At 42.9% G+C, this 26,862-nt stretch overlaps 1 protein-coding gene across 1 annotated transcript in view; it reads left to right on the forward strand.

The window, feature by feature from the left end:
- The window catches only part of KIT (KIT proto-oncogene receptor tyrosine kinase), an 89,973-nt gene that overhangs the window by 31,208 nt on the left and 31,903 nt on the right, over positions 1–26,862 (forward strand). Inside the window, 7 exon segments of the mRNA NM_001044525.1 lie at positions 7,790–8,059; positions 11,885–12,166; positions 13,228–13,364; positions 17,785–17,846; positions 17,849–17,952; positions 23,325–23,514; positions 25,631–25,746. Coding sequence (NP_001037990.1) covers positions 7,790–8,059; positions 11,885–12,166; positions 13,228–13,364; positions 17,785–17,846; positions 17,849–17,952; positions 23,325–23,514; positions 25,631–25,746 — 1,161 coding nt within the window.

Consider the following 26,862-nt stretch of genomic DNA (forward strand, 5'->3'; position numbering starts at 1 on the left):
CGGTTCGTAGTCTCCTCCCGCTGGCCAGTAGCATTTTTTAGGACTCGTGTGGTTTTTCACTGAGCTCATACCCCCCTCCCCCAACTTGATTCTATTTCCAGGATATTCTACTTGTTTTTAAGGCCTCAGGGGTGTTGTGGGCAATTACTGGGATCCTTCCATCTTGGTTTTTATCCAGTGTATCCCTGTGGGGATATAAAAGTATGTCAGAAACAGTAGGCTCTACAAATCATTAGCTTTTTTTTTTTATTACGAATTGTGGTTGAACAGTATGTGAGCCAAAGGGTCAGTGAACACCAATGGAGCTGTGAGTTTTGCCTTTGTCACAGCTCTACTTCCCCAAAACTAGAGTAGGTTTCCCTGCGTGGGTTTTCTTCCCCTCCATTATTTTGCCTGGTTCCTTATATTTGTGTACACAGAGGAGAGGATTTTGAAATAACTTCCTTACTTTGAACCCCAGTGATAAATTTGTAGCTTTAGACATTTGTGAAGGGGTATAAAGCCTGAGGCGGATGGTGGAGACTTGAGGTTGAAGTAACAGTGATGGTTGACAACCGTCTGATCATCACTCAAGGTGAGTGGGGGGCACCCCTGTTCAAGCAGGCAGCGCCCCCGCCCCTTAGACAGGTCATTAAGCACCTTCTACCATGGAAGCCCAGTCTGGCCTCTGAAGAAGTAGTCTTTTCATCCACAGAGCACAGAAAATGCAGATCTACCTTGAGTGCTTCATTTTTGCTGATGGAAGGAAAAATGGATAGCTTTGTCCTTTTTGGTGGAGAAGCAGAGCCCTATCTTTGAGTTTGGGTTGACTGATGGGAGTCTTCTGGCAGCTCTCTTGCTGATACACCACACCCACTGTGCAAGGTCTGCAATTTCTAATTTTGGTTTCCTTCAACGTAGTGCTCAGCCTAGTGAGACAGAAAGCAGAATCCTCCTCCAATCTTCAAATATCTCACGCACACTTACCTTGAAATACCTATAATCTTTTTGTCAGTTGAGCCACCCTTAAAGAGTGTTGTCTAATTGTCAGAGAATCAACAGCTCCCCCCAACGCATACTCAGATTTCATCGATTTTTCAGAACAAGTACTTCGTTTTTATGTGCAGAACAGTGTCAGGTCCAACTTCCATAAACAGGCTTGAGAATAAATCCAGAGGACTCAGGTGGCGTGAGGAGAAAAGCAAAGAAGTACAGGGAAAGAACTGTACCCTTGAGTAGTCATGTCTCTTGTGCAATGGTCAGTGCGGTTTAAAACTTGTAGGTGATTTAGCCTAGAGGGTTCAAAGAGCTTCTGCTGTGAAGGCCTGCTTTGTGTATAAGGTAGGAGAGAGATGAGGAGAAAGACCCTGTTTGGGCCCCCAAGCATAGCTGTATGGAACAAATAAAGATAATAATTGCTTGATTTTTTTTTTTTTTTTTTTTTTTTGGTCTTTTTAGGGCTGCACCCGTGGCATATGGAGGTTCCCAGACTAGGGATCTAATCGGAGCCGTAGCTGCCAGCCTACACCAGAGCCACAGCAACGCCAGATCTGAGCCTCATGTGTGACCTAAACCACAGCTCATGGCAATGCTGGATCCTTAACCCACGGAGTGAGGCCAGGGATCGAACCCGAAACCTCATGGTTCCTAGTCTGATTTGTTACCTACTAAACCACGACGGAAACTCCAATAACTGATTGATTTTTAATGATGTGATTTTAAGGTAAACTTGGGAGCCTCATAGAGGTCAGAGTGGTCAGATAAGAAAGAGTCAAGGTAGCTGAGAAAGTTTGAGGCTTCACCTGGGCCTTGAAGAATTACTGATTTTTTAAAAAATGTATTAAAATTGTGGTAAACTATACATAAGACAAGGTGTACTATTCTGAAATATTTAACTCAATGTCATTGAAGTACATTCACAATGTTGTGCAACCGTCCCCATGTCCATTTCCAGGACTTTTTCTTTCTTTCTTTCTTTATTTTTTTTTTCTTTTTAGGGCCACACTTGTGGCATATGGAGGTTCCCAGGCTAGGGGTCGAATCGGAGCTACAGCTGCCGGCCTACACCACAGCCACAGCAACGTCAGATCCGAGCCGTGTCTGCAACCTAAACCACTGCTCACGGCAATGCCGGATCCTTAACCTAGTGACTGAGGCCAGTGCTCAGATCCGCATCCTCATGGATACTAGTCAGATTCATTTCTGCTGCAACACAACAGGAACTCCATGGACCTTTTTTTTTCTTCTTTTTTTAAAATCATTCTAAACAGAAACTGTACCCTTTAAACAATAACAATAACTCTTCATTCCTCCCTCTCCCTAGCCCTTGGTAACCTCTGTTCTACTTTCTATGAAATTGCCTATTCTTGGTACCTCATATAAGTGGAATCGTGCAATATTTATCCTTTCGTGTCTATCTTATTTCACTTAGCATGATGTTTTCAAAGTTCATCCATGTTGTGGCACATATCAGAATTCCATTCCTTTTTATGGGTGAATAATATTCTGTTGTATATATATATATATATATATATATATATATACACACACACACACACACACACACACACACCACGTTGTGTTTATCCATTGATCTGCTGATGGACAGATTGAGTTATTTCCACCTTTTGGCTGTTTTTTTTTTATTTAATTATTTATTTATTTTTTTTTTTTTACCTTTTGGCTGTTGTGAGTAATGCAGCTACGAACACTGGTGTACATGTATCTGTCTGCATCCTTGCATTCAATTCTTTTGGGTTTGGTTGAATTTTGAACTAATCAAAGAAGTCTATAGAGGACATGTTGGTATTTACCCTGAATTGTTAAGATTTCTCTTTTTTTTTAATGGCTGCACCTGCTGCATATGGAGGTTCCTGGGCCAGGGATTGAATCTGAGCTGCAACTGCAGCATAAGTTGCAATGCCAGATCCTTTAACCCACGGTGCAGGGTCAGGGATTGAACGCATACCTCCACAGTGACCTGAGCTGTTGCAGTTGGATTAACCCACTGCCACAGCAGGAACTCCTGGGGGGCTCATTAATTACCACGTGTTCAGAAAATTGAAAGCAACTCTTAATATTTTTGTGAGCCAGACATAATTAGGGAAGTGTCATTTATAATGCAAAGAGTTCTGGTGTAGATAAAACCCAGTTCAGCCAACGTTTGTTGAGAACTTGCAATATACCAGACATTTCAAAATGTATAATTCCAGAGCAGTTTCAAAGCTCAGTTGGAATAACTTACTGATATTGATTTTTAAATACAATAAAGGTGTGTATGTGTGTATTTGGAGAAAAGAGAATAAATAATATCCTCAGTCCCACTCTAATATAAGCTCTATGTTCATTTTATAGTGTGAGTTTGAGGGCTGAACTTGTAAATAATTTATTTTGAAAATAAAGTCCTGAATGCTTCTGGTAGTGATTATTTTAAACATTTATTTTTTAAGACTCTAGAAGTAAAGCCTAAAGTAATGAGCTCAAATTTGGAGGCTCAGTTTTGGGTGGTATTCCATAGTCATTTTCATGGATGCATTCAGCTGCTCCCTTTTCCTAGTGGAGCAGCAGAATAGACACTTACTCTCTTTTAGGGATAGGTCAGGAGACTCTTGACATCTGTTATGGGGGCTGGGTGTTTTGGAACCTGTCCTTCCTCCAATCTTTTATATGTTCAGGAGTTGAAGGGAATCTTTTTATGAGTATGCCAGGGGGAGAAGTACCATTTAGGATGCTTAGAATGAGGGCCCCAAGACCTTGAATTAGGTAGAGGAACTAAGGTCTGGATGGAAACCACTGTAGTGCATCAGTAGTGGGTGAAGGGGCTGGACATGTTGGAGGGTTTAGTGGGGACAGGTGATCATGATCTGGAGTGTTTAGGGAACAGCAAGCAGAGAGATGGGCATGGCGAGCAATGAAGCGTGTTTGCAGGATCCTTAACTTCAGAGTCTGTTTGATTGGAGATGCCAGTTGAGTCCAGAGGAAACAGCTAGGAATTCATCCCAGGGAAGTATTTTGTAAGCAGTACATGATAATCGGTGTTAGCTGCCTCTGCCTCTGTGTGGGTTTTTGAGGCTGGGAGTAGGGTTGTTGAAAAGGTGGTGTTTTAGGCTGGTGGATCTTGGGGTTATGAGGGAGGATGATTTGGGGGTGGGGTGAGCAGAAGCTGGAGACATCTTTCAGGAAAGGATGTTGTGTCTGTGACGTCGAGTGGCTAGTCTGCGGGTAGGGCAGCAGGAGTGGGAAGGCGGACAAGGATGTGTGGCAGAGGCTCTGGGGAAAGGTTGCTATGATTTGCTGCCAAGGAGGGAGAAGTTGGGCAGAAATCTCTTTGGGAAATGATGGAACTCTTCACATCCATAGGAAGTGAGTAAGCAGGACTGCTTGGAGGGAAGATAAGAGATTCTGTTTTTAGAATAATTGTGTCTGGTGTTTACTATGTGTTTTCTATGTGCCTGCACCCTGTTCCGAGTGCTTTACATAATAGCTTTATGAAGTTGGTGCCTACTTTCCAGAGGAGGAAACTGAGGCAGAGGTGATTAGTTACTTCCAAGGATTACGCACTCAGTGGCAGAGCCCGGGTGCAGAGCTAAACAGTCTTTTTCTTTTTTTTTTTTTTTTTTTTCTTTTTTTCTTCTTTCTTTTTTTGTCTTTTGTTGTTTTTAGGGACACACCTGTGGCATGTGGAGGTTCCCAGGCTAGGGGTCGAATTGGAGCTACAGCTGCCAGCCTACACCACAGCCATACCAGATTCGAGCTGCTGTCTGCCACCTACACCATAGCTCAGGGCAACGCTGGATCCTTAACCCACTGAGTGAAGCTAGGGATCGAACCTGCAACCTCATGGCTCCTAGACGGATTGTTTCTGCTGCTCCATGACGGAAACTCCGCTAGACAGTCTTAAGAGCCAAGCTCTTACCGCATTGCTTCACTATAATAACAAACATTTATTACAAATTGTCCAGTCCTTGCATATATTTATCACATGTGGTTCCCATAAGAACATTGTGAAATGAGGGTATTTCTGTCATCATTGAGGTGACAGATCTCCAGAAATCAGCCATATTTTTCCACCAGATTGTAATACATACATAACCCCTCATGCGAAAATTGAATCAATTGAAATGTATTGCAATCTAAATTCTTCAAGAACTTTTAGATTGAATTTACCGTCGACATCGCTCACGTTGACTTGAAAGGACTCCTTTTTAAAAGAGGACAAATAATTGAAAGAACAGTGTCTCTGTTTACTGCTGTACCCATTTTCATTATTTAATGCTCTGTATGACTTTAAAAATATTTGCTACCACTTCCTTGCAATAATATTCTGGCTCCTCTCTTTAGACGCTGAGCCACGTGGGCACACACAGTCTGTAGCAGTTCTGTTGTTGGTACTTAGTAACATTTGATGATTATAGTTGACCTCTTGTATCTTGTGTGAATCAAGGCTGCTGAGCGTCTTCTGACCTGGGACATCATGTACTTTGTACTTTGTGTGACATCATGGAACCAGAGTCCCTGACCATGGTTGGAAGATGCCCAAATATTTGTCTGGATAACAGACTGGAATTGAGACTGATACACACCCTCAGGGGCAACTTCATCACTTCTTTAGAGAACCCTTGCTCTGTCCCTCTCCATGGATTCTGTTTCCTCTATCTTCTCATGTCAAAGGCTTCCTTTTTTTTTTTTTTTTTAATTTTAAACCTTATTTGACTACAGATTTATTTCTGTGCTTTCTCTTGCCACAGCTCTCCAAGGAGAGGGCTACATTTGCAGCCTTTAACTTTGAAGCCAACAGAACTGCCCACTCCACTGACACTGGATTTCCTGCGGTGTCTTTCTAACCACATCTGGGGACCTGGGTTCGTTCCTTTTGATCTTCCCAGCATCTGCCCTAGAATCCACCCACCTTCTCTTTGAAACCTTCTGAGGTGTGGCCTTCTTTGCCCCTCTAGCCTCTCCCCTTCCTTGGTGGTGGTCTCATTTTTTTTTTTTTTTTTTAATCTCTCTTGACTCTGCCTACCCCCTCTTAGCGGGAAGAGCTCTCCAAGAATGGTACACACGGTGTCCCTCTTTTTTCCACAAACTCTTTCCTTGGATTATTTGATTCTGTCTTTGAACCTCACAGGTATGGCTCTTCCTCCACCATCTGAATTTTGGGTCGTCAGGTGAGAAGTCCATTTACTGCCCAGATAGCACCAGGGAGCAGGTCCCTTGCTCTCCCATCCCTGTCCCTTTCTGACCATGTGTCCATCTCTGCTGCCATCTTGAACTTGGGGAGAGGCTTCCACTGTGGCTGACTCTTGCTGCCTCTGCCTCCCCCCAACCCCCGCTCCTTCCTCCACCTGGCTTCGATGGCTTTTTCCTCCTCTTTCAGAAGCCATGTTAAGTCTTGTCTCTGACCTTGTATTGTAGATGGCGCACAAATCCCAGGCACATGAACCGTTCCCTCCATGATCCTGCAGCAGTGTTTGCAAGCTCCCTAGGGAGCTCAGTTATCCTGCTGCTCCAACCCACCTCACCTAGCCCGGGTCCGAGTCGACCTTTTGTGTTTTTCGTGGCACTGTAACCATTACCGTGCTCTTCTCGACAGTCTTTGCCTCTTTGGTCTCAAATCCTTACTGTGGGTTCTATGGCTTTTGCCTACCTGAGGACCAGAGCTTTTCGCTGGTCTTTGTTGAATCCGGTTGGTCTCTAGTATCTCACTGTGCGTGAGTGTTTCTGTGGCATCTAATCTATGGTACAGAGCTGTCTTCTCTTTGGCCTCTTCTGATGGTGTGAAAGTCCAGCCCCTTTCTTTTTCTTTAGCCCAAAGCTGTATCTATGTTTCGTTATTCTGACTTTGAACACTGTGTACTTTAAGCTCTGGTGTGTAAGGACCCTGGGTCCCACCTGTGGATTTTTTTTTTCCCCCAGCACCTCCTGAGATGCTTTTGCAGATCACAAGTAACGAACAGATTCTTGCCTTCATGCAACGGATGCATGCATGCACAAATGAATGGCTGAGTTGGCCACTATGAATTTTCTAAGGTTCAAGTTTCATATTCAGAGTCTACAGTTTGTATCTTCTTTTTCTTCTTTTTATTTACTATTATTTTTTAAAGTTCCATTGAAGTATAGTTGGTTTACAGTGTCATTACAGTCTGTTTCTTTAAACTAGTTTCCTGTGCAGGAAACCTCTTACGGCATGAGGTTGATCAGACTTCAGCCAACCTATGCCTGAAATATCTTATGGTCTGATCATTAAGATTTTCATTTTCCGCCTTACTGTTTGAAAGGTATAGTACTCCTTTTAATGACCACCACCACATAAGGAGAATTGCATAGAAATAACTGAATTCACAAAGCTTCATGAAAAACCCAAGCTATGTCTATTCAAGGTCATGTACATTTTTGCCAAGAGAGACAGGCTGACAGTGTTTTTGTTTTTTTTTTTTTAATAGTGTGAGATTTTGTTTTTGTTGTTTCTAAGCTGGATGTCAGCATGTCAGTATCATTGCTGTGGCCCATCATCAGAGGGGAAACTTGACCCCACTGTATGTTTAACCCAGAGAAGGCCGGGGCATCCAGCGAGTCTCGGCTTGCATACCAAGGGTGACCCTCAGGATGAATTGAGGGTTGCGGAAAATAACTTAATTTTCTAGATGAACTTAGAAACTTTACACAGAACCCTTGCACCATAAATAGCTGGACAGCTTTGTCCTATTTTTATTGTCGAGTACACAGAAGATGGAAATCAATATTGGAAGAAATGCTTTATTTCGCCAGAGAAAAAGATCATGTTCAACACGATTTTCCTCTTTCTTGGCAGGCTCTTCTCAGCCATCTGTGAGTCCAGAGGAACTGTCTCCACCATCCATCCATCCAGCAAAATCAGAGTTAATCGTCAGTGCTGGCGATGAGATTAGGCTGTTCTGCACCGATCCAGGATCTGTCAAATGGACTTTTGAGACCCTGGGTCAGCTGAGTGAGAATACACACGCAGAGTGGATCGTGGAGAAAGCAGAGGCCATGAATACAGGCAATTATACATGCACCAATGAAGGCGGTTTAAGCAGTTCCATTTATGTGTTTGTTAGAGGTAAGTGCTCGGCTTTCTTTGATGCTATGCTTGGGGAACTTTAGCTCCTGTCCTTAATTATGGATGACATATAGATGGCTGAGTCATAGAGAGAATATTACCGGCGGGGTCTAGAAAGCTTAAAACAAAATTTGCTTTGTTCATTCCCCCCTCATCTTTCGATACATGCTGGCGAAGGTCCGTAAGGTGGTGATGCTCTTCTAATGAGATTGCGGTGTGGTTGGCCCGTTTGTCCTGGTGATGTGAGTAAACCCTGTGAATAAATTAGGCCCTTTGGGAAGGCGGCATTTTAATGCCTGCAGATTCCAGATACTCCCACTTAGTAAAAACACTTCAGGGAACTAAAGGCCTCAGCAGACCCACACTTCAAAAGAATCGACCCACTTTGAGGGAGTGAATTCCAGTCAGCTAAGCTCCCCATGTCTTTCCTAGATTCTTAATAGAAGGCAGTTCATTCATTTAAAAAATCGTGACCTCCTAGAAACAAAAGGAAAATGGGATCTTTGGGTTTCTAGACCTCATTTCCTGCAATGAATTCAGTGATTCATCTGCATTTGTGTTTTTCATATCCTGGCCAGGAGGAGGTTTCCTGGAGGGTCAGGTGGCGGGGAGGGGAAGGGGAGGGCGGAGTCTCTTTTTGTTGATGTAAAAATTGAAGCCTTTCACGCTTAAGAGACATACCCAGGTTCTAGGAGGAGAACTAGTTTCAGTTCCAGTCCTGGGTTGGGACCTGGCTTGAGGTTATCATTGCAATCTCATCCATGGCATGGCAGAAGAAGACTGAATACAGTTATCCTAGATGGTCCTTCTGAGTAGCCTCTAGGGTCATAGTTCCTCACTGCAACTCTTGGATAAGATCACCTGCTCTGTCTTCCTTATGTAATTGTTATCAAGGAGACAGAACTGTGCCAATTCTAGCTCTATCAAGGGTTGGCAGACTTGACTCTCAAGTTTGCTCCAAAGAAGGTTGCCTTCCCAAAAAAAAAAAAAAAAAAAAAGGGATTTCCGGTTATGGCTCAGCAGAAATGAATCTGACTAGCATCCATGAGGATGTAGGTTCGATCCCTGGCCTCGCTCAGTGGGTTAAGGATCCGGCATTGCTGTGAGCTGTGGTGTAGGTCACAGACGAGGCTCTGACCCTGTGTTGCTATGGCTGTGGTGTAGGCCAGCAGCTACAGCTCCGATTGGACCTCTAGCCTGGGAACCTCCATATGCCGCAGATGTAGCCCTAAAAAGACAAAAAAGAAAAAAAAAAAAAGAATGCTGCCTTGAAATGGACTCTGCCTCTCCTAAATTGACCTGTTACTCTTTCCTGGGCAGGAAGCTGAAAAACATAGACAGGTTGATAAGCCACAGCTAGCCTCTGGGTATGGTTCCATAATTGCTGAGCCAGCACGTGTTCTGTTCTTTGACCTTCAAAAAGGTACTCTCTGATTTCCAGGTGGTATGAAGTATCATTCTGCTTATTAATAGGATGGGTAGACCTCAGAATAAAAAGGGAAACAGCTGCATTAGCCAGAGCAGTCTCACAGAGCTCACAGATTTCCTGCGTGAAGAAGTCATTCTCAATAACTTAGAGCTATACTTAATTATCACAGATTTAAGACATTTGGATGCTTCAGTAATTTATCTTACAGCAGTGGAGAAGAAAATCAGGGCATTGTTATAGGAACTCGGCTCAAGTGACTGAGAAAGCATAGATGGAAAAATAACCAACTATAGCCTCGAACCGTATTTCAGCCACTATGAGATCATTTATTTGCAGAATAAATTAGCAAGGCTGGGATGTGCATACTTTTTTGGAAAACTCAAAATTGGTCAGAATTGTGTGCTAAGTGTGTTTCAGTTGTGTCATTGATTTTTGTGTACCAGCTGATTTCCAGATGAGAAGGACAATTAAAAAACATTTTAAGCGCACTCTGTTGGCCCAACCCTGTATCTGTACTGTCTTTACATGGTACAGGTGGCAGCATATTGTATATACGGACCGAGATTTGTATTTGCTTATATGCAAATTTGCTTATATACAAATACAACTCCAGCTCACGGCTGGTATCCCGGCATAATTGTTGTTGTTATTATTATTTTGTTTGTTTGGTTTTTTAGGGCCACACCCACGGCATAGGGACATTCCCAGGCAAGGGGTCGAAGTGGAGCTGCAGCCACCCGCCTACGCCACAGCCACATCTGTGATCCACACACAGCTCACGGCAACTGGCATAATTATTAATAGTACCCCCCCTGCACTCACAATGCTCTGGTTTAGTTTAGACCATCGAGGATTTGCCATAGCATTTCTGAAACTCATAAGCTCCTCTTGTGCATATGAATTTATTTGGTTTCCAGGAGTTATATTTATACATATCTTTCAAGGAATATGAATAGATGGAGGCCCATGTGTTGTTTGTACTGTGTGGTCTCCTGACAGTTTTCTGATTCTATTCAGAAGCTAGAAGATCGAGGAGACTGGGAACTCTGAAAAGAGGCCCACCCAGAGGGATTAGAAGAAGAGCGCCTTTCCTTGACTTGACTCTCTCTTTTTTCAAATAAATTTTATGGCTGTATCCATGGTATGTGGAAGTTTCCGAGGCCAGGGGTTGCATCCAAGCTGCAGCTGCACCACAGCAGGTGCAGCAACACCAGATCCTTTAACTCACTGCACTGGGCTGGGGATTGAACCCACCTCTGTAGCGACCCCAGCCGCTGCAGCTGGATTCTTAACCCACTGTGTCACAGCAGGAACTCCCAGCCTGGCTTGTTCTTAGACCCATGTCCTTTGGAGAATTAACCTGTTGTGGAAAAAAAGAGACTGTTATCATGAACTATTTGCAGAGTTTTAAGAGCTCAGGTTGTGCTATCAGTCACACCAGGGTTTGAGTTTTGTCCAACTCCCTTAAGGGGAGTTGAGTTTTTGGAGACTTTATAGTTTTTTATCTGTAAAATGGTGGTAATGATAGGGCCCATCAGATTGGGATGGTTTTTTTTTTGGTCTTTTTTTTTTTTTTTTTTGCTTTTTAGGGCTGTACCTGCCACATATGGAGGTTCCCAGGCTAGGGGTTGAATCGAAGCTGCAGCTGCTGGCCTACACCACAGCCATAGCAATGCCAGATCCAAGCCGCAACTGGGACCTACACCACAGTTCACAGCAACACCGGATCCTTAACCCACTTAGTGAGGCCAGGGATTGAACCCGCATCCTCATGGATCCTAGTCGGGTTCGTTAACCACTGAGCCACGATGGGAACTCCCCGATAGGGGTCTTTTGAGGATTAAGTGAGACAGGTAAAGTGTGTAAGGGTCCAAGCTTTAGGGCCTGACACGTGGAAAGTGTTTACTACGTGTTGCCTCTTGTTGGTATGATTCCGATGACATGTTGCCTCTTGTTGGTATGATTCCGATGAATTCTACCTTTGCTTGCAAAGACTCAACCAGCAGTCATTTGAGCCACTAGGAATTGTTATTCTGTAAGGCAGCACTTTATTTTACTATTTATTTATTTATTTTGTCTCTGCCTTTTCTTGAGCTGATCCCTTGGCATATGGAGGTTCCCAGGCTAGGGGTCCAATCGGAGCTGTAGTACCAGCCTATGCCAGAGCCACAGCAATGCGGGATCTGAGCCTCGTCTGTGACCTACACCACAGCTCACGGCAATGCTGGATCCTTAACCAACTAAGCAAGGCCAGGGACCGAACGCGCAACCTCGTGGTTCCTAGTCAGATTCGTTAACCACTGTCCACGACAGGAACTCCAGCATTTTAGATTTTATCACATGTTTTCAGTGTCTGTGACCGGCCATTCAAACTCCTGATTGTTGATATGCTGCAGATCCTGAGAAGCTTTTCCTCGTCGACCCTCCCTTGTATGGGAAGGAGGACAATGACGCGCTGGTCCGATGTCCTCTGACGGACCCAGAGGTGACCAATTACTCCCTCACGGGCTGCGAGGGGAAACCCCTTCCCAAGGATTTGACCTTCGTCGCGGACCCCAAGGCCGGCATCACCATCAGAAACGTGAAGCGCGAGTATCATCGGCTCTGTCTCCACTGCTCCGCCAACCAGGGGGGCAAGTCCGTGCTGTCGAAGAAATTCACCCTGAAAGTGAGGGCAGGTACGAGCTCTTGCTGGCTTGCTTCTGGGAGCTGGCATATCCGCTGATCTAAAAGTAGACATCTCTCTTCTCACTGGTCCATGTTTGTATGTCACTTGGATAGCCGCTCTGGTCTTTTCCCCCAGCTTCAAGATAACGCCAGCTGCTCATGAGTTCTTTATTTCACAGTCCCTGTGCCATGTGACTGGTCTACTATGCATGGGCATTTAAGGACATCCTGGGGACAGTATTAAACCTGCTGTCATCAGGACATCCCAAGGTTTCATAGAATTGCAGAGTGTTTCTTCCAAGAGAATCTCCTGGGAAAGCCTTAGTTTTGCTGTTTGAAAAGATTACCATCTAGATGATTGACTCCTTGACTTCCTATTGATCTGTGGATTGACTTGCCCCCTCGGCGGTTTTAATTTTAATGCCTTCTCGGACTGCTCCCAATCGGAGGAGGGAGGCACCAGCTGACAGTGAACCTCGTTATTCACGCAGCATTGGGTAGAATATTGGGTTCCTGGAGGAGATCTAGATTTTGGTTACTTCAGAGGTCACCTGATTCAACACCAGTTGGCCTTTAGCTACTGAGTCGTGATTTAGGCTTTTGAGAAAGGATGCTCGTTGGAATTAAAGAAAGCTCGATTATTGAAAACCTGTGATTTTACAAAACAGGCAAAATGGCATTTTTTACGGCACGTGGGCAAGATGTCTGGTTCACAGAATATCATTGGGTATTAATCACATCCTTACGAAACCATCAAGAGACGCAGAGATGCAGGCCACTTCACTGTCACAGGGCTTCTGCCTGGTTCGAGACAGCCTTATTCAGAAGCATTACAATCTCAGAATAGACTTCCTTTTTCGCTCTGTGTTCAGGAACTTACTTGAAGGCTGCACAGTTTAATTGCTGCCTTCTTCAGATATGCGAGTCATACGAGTGGGTTTGTACCTTACTTTGTATTTTATTCGAAAGGCCATACAGTGAGCTGAGCACTGCTGAGGAGAAAGTACTAAGTGAAAATGTCAGGCTGTCATACGGCCAGTTATTCGAGGGTGCGTGTTTTGTTTTCTTCCAGCCATCAGAGCTGTACCTGTTGTGGCTGTGTCCAAAGCAAGCTACCTTCTCAGGGAAGGGGAGGAATTTGCCGTGATGTGCTTGATCAAAGACGTGTCTAGTTCCGTGGACTCCATGTGGATCAGGGAGAACAGCCAGGTGAGCGAATCGCTTGCATTGCTCTTATTGGTGTAAAAATGTGTGGGACGTTTGAAGGTTTTTTCCTTTAAAATAATCTATTTTTTTTAAATTGAGGTATAGTTGCTTTCATACAGTGTTGTGTTAATTTCTGCAGCACAGCAAAGTGATTCTGTTGCACACACACACATATATACATTCTTTTTCATACTCTAAATGAGTCTATTAATTGTCTTGGGGACAGCTCAGCTGGTGTGTCAGTCAGAGGCGGGACTGTCTGGAGTGTGCTGAAATGTGTATTTCCCTCGCTCACGGCACCATATGTGGATGTGTACATTCACGATGAGTAACAAAGAAACGTCAGTTTATAAATTTATTTTGCAAAAACCCAAGAGAAAACTTCAGACTTGTTATTCCTCCATGCTGTTTCTTTGAATGACTTTGTGGGGAACCTTTAAAAAATTAACGGTTAACTACCTAACCCCCTGGATTTTTACAACTCTTAGGGAAACTATCCAGGCTAGAAGATTTCAGTGAGAAGTGTTGCCCATTTTTTTTTTCTTTCATATTAAAAAAAAAAAAAAATGGCCTCAGATACTAACCAGGAAGCCCTTCCTTCCCCAGCAGAACAGTCTATCCATTTGAGAGATGGATTTCTTTTGGTGTGGATCTGATTTCCTCCTTTGAGGCTGGTTACCTGAGATCAGGTTGCTAATGGTTTTCTATTTGTTTTAGCTGCTATTAATAAAATGATAATCTTTAATCTGAAACATTTGGTCTTGTTTAGGTTATCATTCATTGAACAAATGCATATTGAATGACTCTATGCCAGATACTGCGTTTGGCATATCTTAAAATTGAATAAATTTTAGCCTGTCGTAGTTGAAGTTTCCCCCCCTTCTCTAAATACTCATCTTAATAGCAAGGTCTTTAAAATGTCCACTTTCTCTCATACTTTGCTTTAAGGTTCCCATTGACTGAGTTTTGCATAATTTTTGTTGGAATGATCTTGGCCATCTAGTGGATTTGCTATCACGGTAGTTTTCTTTAGTACACACATGGGTATTATACTGGAAAAAAGAAATATTTCCTCTTCCTCCTGTTCCTGCTCTATATGCAACATTGGCAATTTCATTCCTATTCCGAGAGAGAATCCTTTGCTAAGCAAGTAACCATAGTAATTAGCATAATGCAAAGCATTCTGATGGTATTTGTGTCGACCTGTGATGATACTACCTTGCTAAGTGGAGCCCACCATTGACCAGGAGGATGGAACCGATGGCTCAGAGAAACACATTCTACTTTTCAGATCATATAACCTAATAAAAACAATAGCTTGCGTATGGATTTTTGACTAACCTTACGGAACACAATCCCATACTAACTGCCTTTCTGTGATCCTTGATTTCAGATGAGAGAAGAATTTAGGCTGTGTGTGTGTATCTGAGCCTCTGTGTAACTTGAAAATTAGCCTTTTTGAGATGAGAAATTAAATTGCCCCAGGCAGTTTTGTTCTGAACTAATTTTCCCAGGAGCCCTGCATGCCATTCCCAATTAATCCACTGGCATTGGGAGATAAGCCTTCAGTGTTGGGAGCCCTTTGGGGAAATCCCAGTATGCACCTCCAAGGGTTAAGGCAAACCAAATCACGTGCAAACAATATGGAACGTGTGACTTGCAGATGGGGCTCGTGGCTGTGTGCCAGAGTTCATCCATGAATCTTTTATTGAGATCCTTTGGCTTAATTTGGAATACTTAGCACAGCTAACAGCACTATCAAATTATTTAAAAAATCCATAGTATCAGATTTGGATCATTTAGAAAAAGTTAACTCACAATGAAATTTAGAGTAACATGACTATGGTAGAGTTTTTACATTTGTTTGTCTTAAAACATAAATAGTATTTTCAGTAATGAATCTCGGTTAGTTTTTCTAAGGCCTCTAAACCCTCATGTTTTTTCTCGCTTTTAATTATGATCTTTGACAGGATCCTAAATTATGGCCTTTGGGTTTGGGTATCAATGTTGCATCAATTATGAGCAAGTTATTCTTTCTGGCACCAATATGTTCATTGTCCTGTTTAGCCCCCTAAACAGAGACTCCAGGGATCTTGCAGGAACTAGAAGGAAGATACCGTCAGTCTAGAATAAAGTATGTGATCTGTCCATTGTCACTCTCCTTTGCCGAGGAGAAGTCTATGACATGAGGGCTGAAAGAGACCAGAGAAAAATGCCACCTCCCTTTTGCCTCTTGGTAACAATTGCTCTTAAGCAGTGACATGTCAGATTCCTGCCACTTATTAGAATACTCTCTTAGAAGGAAGTATCTTTAAATCCGCACAATGCTCCAAACTGGAAAGCCCTTTAAAGACCTACGTTCTCTCATTCCTTTTTTGAAACAAAAGCTGAGACTAGTGGCATTCTGGACTTGGCCAAGGTCTCACAATTAACAAAGCAGGTTTCTCTTCTTTTTATTTCAAAGCATTCAACTTTGGTGGGCAGCTCTTATGTGTGCTTAGTTTAGTGTCAGAAAACTTTCCCCCCAAATAGAATAACATGAGAAAAAAAGAGGAATAGATGTAATTCCATCATTGTATTGCAGTGCTGTGCAATAGAAATAGAATGTGAGCGCCTCGGTAATTTAAAATGTTTCTAGTAGGCACCTGACAGTAAAAAAAAAAAAAAAAAATTGACTTTAATGTATTTTATTTAACCCAATGTATCCAAAATAGTTGATCATGTAATTAACATAAATATTATTAATATGATATTTTACACTACTTTTTCATATTAAGTCTTTAAAATCTGGGACATATTTTATTTACAACACAGATCAATTGGGCCTATCACCATTTAAGTGCTCAGCAGTCTCATGTGGTTAGTCCTTATAATGCTGTATTGTTTTTCATGTTTTTCTCTGTCCCCATGCATATGTATTATCACATGGTCACCATGTTAAGGGACACTCATTTTATACTCTTGACATGAAATAAGCATTTTTCTTTCACGTATTCATAATTTTGATACCTGGTGTGTGCATTTAGGTGATCTCCAAGTTTTCACTGAAGTGAATACCTTGGAGCTTTTGTTTTCTTCGAAGTTGTCTCCTTGAAATGGATTTGCTGGTGTTGATCAGGAGTCCAAACATGCTTCCCAGCTGCTTTCCAGAAGGATTGTTCTGACTTACAGCACTGTCAGAATGGTCTGATGCTAACAGGTTCACCCCAGCCTGGCTAGTGAATCGCCCTTGATCTTATTCCATGTCAATACCAGCTTCTGTTGACTTTCTTTTTCTAGGGGCTTCTCCCCTTCCCCCCACTGTAATAAGAATGTGTTCATGTTACAGAAAATTTGGAAAATGCAGAAAGCTCTATGCCGCTCCCTTTGATCATTTCAGAGAATGGTTATGGTTCATATTATGTTTTTTTCCCAATGACATTTTCCATATAAGAAATCTTTCCATGTCTTATCTGCAGACACATATTAACAGTGGATGGTGATATCATAGGAGTAAATGCACAACCTTTTCTCTCATGCTTAAATAATTTGGGGTTTCGTCTTATATATATTATAGAGTTTGGAACTCCCTTTAATAGTTGGCATATTCTAGACCAAAAAAAAAAAGGAGTTCCCATTGTGGCACAGAGGAAACAATCCGACTAGAACCATGAGGTTGTAGGTTCAATCCCTGGCCTCACTCCGTGGGTTAAGGATCCGGTGTTGCTATGAGCTGTGATGTAGGTTGCAGATGCAGCTCAGATCTGGCGTGGCTGTGGCTCTGGCTGGTAGCTGATGGCTGGTGGCTGGTGGCTACAGCTCCAACCCCTAGCCTGGGAACTCCATATGCCGCAGGAGTGGCCCTAAAAAGGTCAAAAGACAAAAAAAAAAAAAAAAAATTTGGCAAAATTCTGCTGGCTAAGAACTAAAGGATGAAGTGTCAAGTTAGTCTTAGACATTATAAGTCTGTTTTTATTCATAAAAATTATAGAAATGTTAATAACAGAACACAATTGTTATTAGTTTTCTTTCAATCACTTGGATATAGAATAGAAAAAATATGTGTGTGTGTATCAGGAACTATTGGTATAAGTATGCTGACTTGTAATACTTATATAGGAACTGTTAAAATTGGGCACTGTTAAAAAAATTTAGCACTGCAGAGATTTGGGAATTATGTATGCTATGGTTATTAAGAAATGAATTTTCATATTTTTTCCAGTCATTAATAATGACCGTCTTTCAATATAATCCTGTAATATGAATGTTCCAATGACATACTTGTCATGATGTTTTATTATTCTTACTTAAGTAGTGTATAATGAATGCTAATATGGAGGAGTTAATTGCTGCTATTTTTAATTTATGTAGGAAAGATCCTGAATATAAATTTGATGGTAATCTTTGATTTTTTTTTCCCCCCCTCCTCTCCTGAAACCAGCAGACTAAAGCACAGGTGAAGAGGAATAGCTGGCATCAGGGTGACTTCAATTTTCTGCGGCAGGAAAGCTGACAATCAGCTCAGCAAGAGTTAATGATTCTGGCGTGTTCATGTGTTACGCCAATAATACTTTTGGATCTGCAAATGTCACAACCACCTTAGAAGTAGTAGGTAAATATCTCTGGGAATGTATAAATTACTGGTAGTAGTCAATGAAAAAATTACTAGATAGTTTCCTTTTTCTGTTAATAGAATGTTGAACAGATTCTTAGGTATTTGATTATCGCTGAATGAATATATTGCTTCATTCATTCATTCAGTGATAATGAAATACCTAAGGAAATGAAAGAAAATGAAGGTTGTAACCTTTTCCAACTAGAGCACAAAAACACATTCTACCAATTGAGTGGAGGGAAAGCTGCTGGAACATTTCGTTTCTCTGTTCACCCTCCCCCCACAAATAAAATGTAAGTTGAGCTCTTCCAAAATTTCTAGTCCTTGCTAAATGACTTGAGTTTAGCAATGGATGGTGCCTTTCTCCATGGAGGAGCTTGTATGCTTTTTCAGTGAGGCTCCCCACCCTTTCGGTTTTTCATTTTATGGTTCATGGACTGCAGCCGCTTTGTAGCAGAAAGGGCTGAATGGAGCTTCTCCTCCTCAGTCCGCCCCTGACCTCACCCTATTCTCCAACCACATAGGCTGTAGCATAAACCTTTGGGAAGGCAGCCTCCCCAGGCATGGGTGAGTGGTTCTACAGAGCATAATCTGAGACCTGGTAACCTGTGCACTTCACCCCATCACACCTGTTATGCACAACTGATTTAGTCTTCGTTGCCCTAACAATCTCACTCAGTATTTCCCCAGCATCTACTTAATGAGAGCGGAGTGTGGTGTGACGTCCAAGATGTTTTTGATGTACTGAAAATAATAGTGATTTTAAAATTAGTTAACTTACACTTTTTTTGTCTTTTGCATATTGTTTGCATTTCATCTATTTTTTTTTTTTAAATTTAGGAGTTCCCGTCATGGCTCGGCAGGTTAAGAACCTGACTTGTATCCATGAGGACATGGGTTCGATCCCTGGCCTTGCTCAGTTAAGGATCCGATGTTGATGTGAGCTCTGGTGTAGGTCACAGATAACGGCTCAGATCTTGCATTGCTGTGGCTGTGGTGTAGGATGGCAGCCACAGCTCCAATTCGACCCCTAGCCCGGGAACTTCCATATGCCACAGTGTGGCCCTAAAAAGGAAAAAAAAGGAAGTTTCATTCAAGTATCGTTGATTTATAATGTGATTTCTGCTGTACAGCAGAGTGACTCGGTTATCCACGTATATATTCTTTTTCCTATTCTTTTCCATTATTGTTACAGGATATTAAATATAGTTCCTGTTCTCTGCAGTAGGACCTTGTTTATCCATCCCATACACTAGTTTGCATCTGCTAATCCCAAACTCCCAAGCCTTCCCTCGCCCACCCCTAATCTTTTTTTCTTGCCTTTTTTAATGCAACCGTTTTCTCAGTGCTTGACTTTGATGAAGTACTTGTAGGGTGGTGAAATTCTTCATCATGACACTAATAAAATGACGTGATATTTGTTTTCATTTCTCTCCTTTCCCTCATATTCCTTCAATAATTTATCGGGCAGTATTAGAGGCCTGTGATTTATCCCTCAAGAATCTCAATGGTTTGGGCAGTTCTGCTCATGTTGTCGGAAACAGTATCTCACCAGATGGAGTGTGGAAAAGGCACTTTCCTGACCATTACAGAGCCAGCCCAGAGAAATGATACTACTCTGTCCCCAAACATGGTTGTGAACCATTTATTAATTGGAATAAAAGGCTTTGCTTTTAAAATATTAAACTCCATAAGTGCTAATTTGCTAAGTTGATTAGGGAGCATGTTGATAGATCAGCTTCAGCTCCAGAAAGCAATTAGTAAGGATGTTTTGAGCATATCGTTGTATGTAATCTGATTTGAAAATCCATTCATCAATTTCCAAGAATATAACTGTGTAACTGGAAAGACTTGGGCCCTGAAATCTGAATCTGGCTCTGTACTCTTTTGGCAGCTCATTGGGATGAGACAAGAATAGGAAGAGACGAGGAGGAAAGTACTGTCTTGAGGGCTTAGAGTAGGACTTGGTCACGGCACAGGGTGGCGCCTACCTGGTTTTGAGTTGGGATTCTGCCCCTTAACTTTCAAGGGCACCCCACGTGGACTCTGCCTGTGTTTTTTCTTCAGAGAAACACTGCCTCTAACTCCCAAGGCTGTGGAAGATGTGCCTGGCATACTGATTGCTCTTCATTCAAGGTTAATGTATCACTAATTTTCTTTCTCTCTCTCTCTTTTTTTTTTTTTTTTTTTTTTGTCTTTTGTCTTTTTAGAGCCACACCCATGGCACATGGAAGTTCCCAGGCTAGGGGTCGAATTGGAGCTACAGCTGCCGGCCTACACCACAGCCACGCCAGATCCGAGTCGTGTTGTGACCTACACCACAGCTCACAGCAACGCCGTATTTTTAACCCACTGAGCAAGGCCAGGGATCAAACCTGCAACCTCATGGTTCCTCGTCGGATTTGGTTCTGCTGAGCCACGACGGGAACTCCAGTGAATTACTAATTTCTTCATGCAGATGTACTTGAAAAAAAATCACCATTTATATTATAACAACCCGGGTGGAGTTCTTGGATTCTAGCCGTTCTTACATTTCATGAATCTGAAATTCTGTCCTACTATAGGACATAAAGCTATGTTGAGTAAACTAGACTATAGAAAACTCAGGAGGAACTTTAGTATTTTATGATGGTGATTGCGAGAGAAATCAGTACAAAGACTATTGTCTGTAGTATTTGAATATTTTGCATTGTGTGTATCTTTGAATGTATGGCTTGGAGTACCTAAATATTTCATGTAGCATTCACATAAAACATTTATGTCCTCAAAATTTAGGCAGTTCCTGTCCTGGCTCAGCAGAAATGAGTCCAACTAGTATCCACAAGGATGTGGGTTCTATCTCTGGCCTTGCTCAGTGGGTTAAGAATCTGGCTATAGCGCTGATTCGACCCCTAGCCTGGGCACTTCCACATGCCGTGGGTATGGCCATAAAAAAAAAACAAAAAAAATTTTTTTTAATTAGTTTAAGGAATGGTGGTGGGATACCATTCATGATTCAGGTTTAGAACAAGGTGGTGGTTTGCATCTCTGATTTCATTTGGATGATTTTTGATTTTCACCTGAAAAATAGTTTTTCCATTGGTACAAAGGACAGTTGACTCCATTTTTTATTCTGAATCTGTAGGAAACGAAAGGATAGTAAATATTCTAATGACACCTTCGTATGGGATATCAATATTATTTAACCAAACAGTGCTGAAGATAATGAATGGCCATTTAAAATGTTATAATTAATTTTCAAGTTTTGAAAAATAAGTAGAAGAATAAGATTAAAACTCTTCCATAATTCTACTCACTTGATATAACCATTTTAGGATTTGGTGTACAGTTTGTATTTTTCTATGCAACAGAATTTTATTTTTTCTATTTAGGGCCACACCTGCAGCATATGGAAGTTCCTCAAATCAGAGTTACAGCTGCTGGCCCACACCACAGCCACAGCAACGCCGGATCCTTGAACCCATTGAGCGAGAGCAGGGATGAAACCCATACCCTTGGGATGCTAGTCAGTTTCTTAACCTGCTGAGCCACGATGGGAACTCTGCAACAGAATTTTAATTACATGTACTCCTTTATGTTCTCTCTTTCTCACTTCAAGTGTATGGAGACTCTAGGGTATGTTACAGTAAGAAGAGGACAGCCTTGGCTTCTCACAGACCTGTCTTCACATGTAGGCTCTGCCTTTGGATAGCCAGTTATATGGCTTTCCAGAACTTGATTTTTTTTTTTTTCATCTATAAATTAGGGGTTACAAGTGTTCTCGTTTAGTGTTGTTACAAGATTAAATATTTGTCGGAGTTCCCGTCACGGCGCAGCGGAAAAGAATCTGACTAGGAACCATGAGGTTGCAGGTTGGATCCCTGGCCTCGCTCAGTGGGTTAAGGATCCGGCCTTGTTGTGAGCTGTGGTGTAGGTCGCAGACACAGCTTGGATCCCTCGATGCTGTGGCAGTGGCATAGGCAGGCAGCTGTAGCTCCAATTGGACCCCTAGCCTGGGAACCTCCATATGCCGCGGGTGCGGCCCTAAAAAGACAAAAGACCAAAAAAAAATGAGATTAATATTTGTTATAATTATTAAGTAAAATGTATGCTAAAGTCCTCAGGGCAGTTCTTGGCACATGGTAAGCATTCCATAAATAAAGGCTATAAAAATAATATTGGTAATGATTTTATAATGGTCTTTTTCAAGCTCTTATGTTATTATTATGGAACCATTTCTAAAGACTGCTTTATTTACTTAACTAGTTCTCTGTTTTCTCATTTTAAAAATTGTGACTAGTGCAAATAGCACTTCTTTTTACATATAGCTAGCTACCTCACCAAGAAGAGGTTCTTGGGGTAATATTGAAAAAATAGATAATTTTTAAAAGTCTGTATTGTTAACTGTTTTCTAAAAAAAGTTGTGCTAATTTACAATGTGCTACTTTTACTACACTTGGAAAATTACTGCATTTATTTCAAGTTGGTTTTGCTATTTTTCCATAGAATGGATATACTTTTTTTTTTTTTGCTTTTTAGGGCCACATCTGTGGCATATGGAGGTTCCCAGGCTAGGGGTTGAATCAGAGCTGTAGCTGGTGGCCTACACCACAGCCACAGCAATGCCAGATCTGAGCCACGTCTGCAACCTATGCTCATGGCAACACCAGATCCTTAACCCCACTGAGTGAGGCCAAGATCCAACCCGAAACCTCATGGTTTCTAGTCAGATTCATTTACGCTGTGCCATGACAGGAACTCCTACATTATTTTTTAACAGCTTTGTGGAAGTTTGACTGTTTTTAATATGTGAAAAGGGGTGCCTTATGTAAATTACTAGTTTATTTTTTCCTTCTGTATTTTCATGTCTTTTTTCTAATTGCATTCATTTTCCTACATACTGACATTTGAAAATATTTGTGATCAGATTTGTCTTTATGATTTTTTTTTTCTTCTGTTGCATCTAAAAAGCCTAAAAAACTGCCCCCCTCTCCTTTGCCCTGTAGAAGTTTGGTAGAAGTCCCTGTGGTTTGGTTAACGATATGGTTTCATTGTTAAAATGCTGTCCTTGGTTTATCTGTGATATATGATATAATAAGACAATTTTTCTTCAAATACTAAATGACAGTCTTTCAATATTTTCATAGAACATTGGTGCTGTCTTCCCCTTCTTGATTTTCGATATCTTTTTATAATATATACAATTATGTTGGATCTGGGAGTCCAAACACTTTTTAGCCTACCGAACACCAGGGCTGGTAGTTCTGGAAGACATAAGATGGTGATACATCTTGTTTTTTTTTTTTTTTTTTTTTTTTAAGTGAAGATAAAAGCTTTTGTCAAGATTGTATGGATAACGCTTTCTTTCTGTTTCATTCTGCTCTGATTAGATAAAGGATTCATTAATATCTTCCCTATGATGAATACCACTGTGTTTGTAAATGATGGCGAGGATGTGGATCTAATTGTTGAATACGAGGCGTACCCCAAACCTGAACACCGACAGTGGATATATATGAACCGCACTGCCACTGATAAGTGGGAGGATTATCCCAAGTCTGAGAATGAAAGTAACATCAGGTAAGAAAAGGGCCTTGGAATTCCTGCTGTGGCGCAGCGGAAACCAACCCAGCTAATATCCATGAGGACGCAGGTTCAATCCCTGGCCTCACTCAGTGGGTTAAGGATCCAGTGTTGCCATGAGCTGGGGTGTAGGTTACAGACGTGGCTTGGATCCCGCATTGCTGTGGCTGTGGTGTAGGCCAGCAACTACAGCTCCAATTGGACCCCTAGCCTGGGAACGTCCATACGCCACAAGTGCGGCCCTAATAAAGGGGGGGGGCATGTGCTGGGAACGATACACCCACCCCCCTCACTTCCTCGTGGCTTACCGGGTCCTGTTTCTGGGACCTGTCACCGTATGTGAGGACAGCTAGTGCAGAAGTTTGAGGTTGCTTCCTGAATCTTCATCATTTCATTTCGCCCTGTATTTAGAGCACACAGAAACGTCCTCAGTTTTCTCATTTTTAAATTGGAGGATAGTTCTCTCCTGGAATTCTCGGGGTAGTTCAAAGTGGCGACTTGCATATACTAAAGACACAGTAAATAATTCTCTTCGGAGAAAGAGGAATGTCAGTGCCTTTAATCATTTTAAAAAAACTATAAGGAAACTAAGAATCATTAAGCCTCTTTGGGCCAGGTGGTGAACCCAAGTTTCTTTTACAGCATTTGATCCTCAAAAAACATTTATGATGACTATAAGTAGTAGAATAGTGCATGTGCTTTTTCTTGCCCTATGCTGTTCTAAGACCCTTATGTGTGTTAAGTTATTTGAGCCCCCGCAAGCCCTTTGAGGAAGCATTCTTGACATCCCTCATTTTTAAGAAGAGGGATCTGAGACCCAGATGAGTCATTTGACCAAAGCCAATGGCTAGGAAGAGGTAGGTGCCACGTAGAGTTGGTACTTTACTAGGCCGGAGCTCTTAGCTATTGGAAGAGCGTGAGTAAGAAAGGAAGCTGTCTGGGGTGAAGGTCTAAGGTTGGGAGGAAGAGGATGGATTGGGAGGTGTCCAGCCTTCCTCTTTTAAGGAACCAGTGATGGAAGGGGTGGGAGGGAGGGAAGAGGAGCTGATGGTGCTCTCAGGAGTCTGGTTATAGCAGTCAGGGTGGATGGTAAGAGCCAATGCCTTTCAAGAGGGAGGTGACCTCAGATTGGGGTTTGCTGAACTGGAGGTCCACTGTGGGATGGATGTATGGAAGGTCAGGTTCCCTGGATGCAGAGAGACAGAGCTGGCAGGGAGTCGGGGGAGCAGGGTGGGGAGTGGGAGGGAGGAAAGGAAGGATGTGAGTGAGCTGTTATCCCGTCCCGGGGCCACTCGGACTCGGGGCGGGGGGGACGACTCGAAAATAGGTCTGTAGAGGAAGCAAGCCCAAGATGGAGAAGTCTGGACGAGAGGTCAGGATCTGAAAGTTGTGAGCAGGCAGTAAGTAGTTTTCAGGGGAGCCTGGATTGCCCAGGCAGTGCGTGCAGTGCGAGGAGAGTCTGAACCAGCTCCTGCATGTGTCCGGTTGGTTGTGGGGTTCGTGGGGATCGAGGGTTGGTTGTACTGTGCACTCAGTCTACAAAGCCATCCATGGGGACCCTGTTCTGAAACAGCAGCTTTGGTAGCCAGTGCTCCGGGGGTCACTCCCAAGAAGCAGGGAAGGTAGGAGGAAAACCAGGAGATGGTGGTGGTGGTGTTCTGAGAAGGAAGGTGAGGGCAATGGCATTGACCTTGCCGCTTGGCCCTGAAGTGTCTGCTTGGAGATGCCTGCCAGTCTGGGGCTTGGCCAGGCAAGTGCCATTACAGCAAAGCAGGGCAGGCGAGTTCAGGACTCTGGTGAGAGGACCAGGGTGGAGAAGGATGCGGCCCTGGGGACAGTGCAGGAAGAGAGAGAGGCTGCCGTGTCCCTGAGGTTGGTTGCTCTATGCTGAGAAAGCCTTTCCCCACCCTGTATTCTCACGCCAGGCATTTGTCCTAAATGAACTATGTATGTGTGCATTTGCATTTCTTAATGTGGATCTTCATCCTGAATTAATGAGCTGCGTCTGTTTGTCCAAAGCAGGCGTGTATTTCCTGGTAGAAGCTGTGCAACAGACACACACTCCAATGCAGGCCACCCATAGGTGACTGATGGGCTTGTCCTTTCTTTGCAGATATGTAAGTGAACTTCACTTGACCAGATTAAAAGGGACCGAAGGAGGCACTTACACATTTCTCGTGTCCAATGCTGATGTCAATTCTTCTGTGACATTTAATGTTTACGTGAACAGTGAGTAGAACGGAGGGCTCTGTATCTTTGTATTTCTTATTCTTTTAAGTTGTGGCTCATGTTTATAACTGCTGCCACACGGAGTTCATTGTGTACTGGGTCAATACTGCTTCATGATAATTTTGACCTTAGCAAAGACCTTGTGGTTTGGTGGTTGGAAGCGTGTGTATGAAAACCAATTCCTTGCCCTACATTTCACCGACCACATGACCTTGCAGCCGCTGCTGCTCAGATGCTGGGGGCTGCCTTTGAAGTCAACAGAGGAGGCACAGAAGTTAAAAATAGTAGTTTGAGGGAGAACGTATTATTATTGATTGTTGAAATGGGGAGCTGGAGGTTGAATAGGAGCTGGATTATGGTGTTGGGTGGCAAAGAGATGCTATCAAGCCCTGACATGGTTTCTTTGTTAAGTGCTTTCTCTTTGGGATTGGGGTATTATTTGTGTTTAGATTGTTCTCCTGCTGGGATGAATGCAGCATCGATCAGCTCAGTGGGTCCCTGCCACTGGGGACCGTGTGGGGATTGTGGGAAAAGGGAGCAGGTAGTTTAGGGTGGGAGAGGCTGGCTCTGGATGTGGGAAGCCGAATACTGAGCCCTGCATGGCTCACACCCCACAACATCTTGGGGCAATGTGTCTGCACGGAGGCTGAGGCCCAGGAGTGCGCTCACCAGCTGGGGCTTTTGCCCAGTGTAGGGCCCACTTGCCTTTTCCAGGAAGGGCGGCAGGTGCCTGCCACAGCCCACCACCCGCCAAGGGACCAGGGACGGAAGGGCTCCAAAGACATGGATTCCCAAGAGACTGGCCCACAAAAGGACCATCGGAATGAGCCATCATGGTGGCAGAGGGAAGACACAACTGGGAATAGTTCCTGGAGAAGAGTTTACACTTTAGTAAGGGCTGAGCCCTGCATGTATGTGGGGCTGCAGGATAGGAGCCACTTCCCTGTCCTCGAGGAGCTTAAGATTTCCTCCGTGGAGTGGTTTTCCATCATGACCTCACCCATGTTACTGCTCACCTGGAGGGGGTGGTGGTGGCTGGAGGTGGAGCGTGATCCCTTTACAAAGGAAGTTGAGAATCAGTAAGCAAGCGACACTCCCGGGGCGGGGGCCCTTCTG

Source organism: Sus scrofa, chromosome 8 (assembly GCF_000003025.6).
Source record: "Sus scrofa isolate TJ Tabasco breed Duroc chromosome 8, Sscrofa11.1, whole genome shotgun sequence".
NCBI classification, from domain to species: domain Eukaryota; kingdom Metazoa; phylum Chordata; class Mammalia; order Artiodactyla; family Suidae; genus Sus; species Sus scrofa.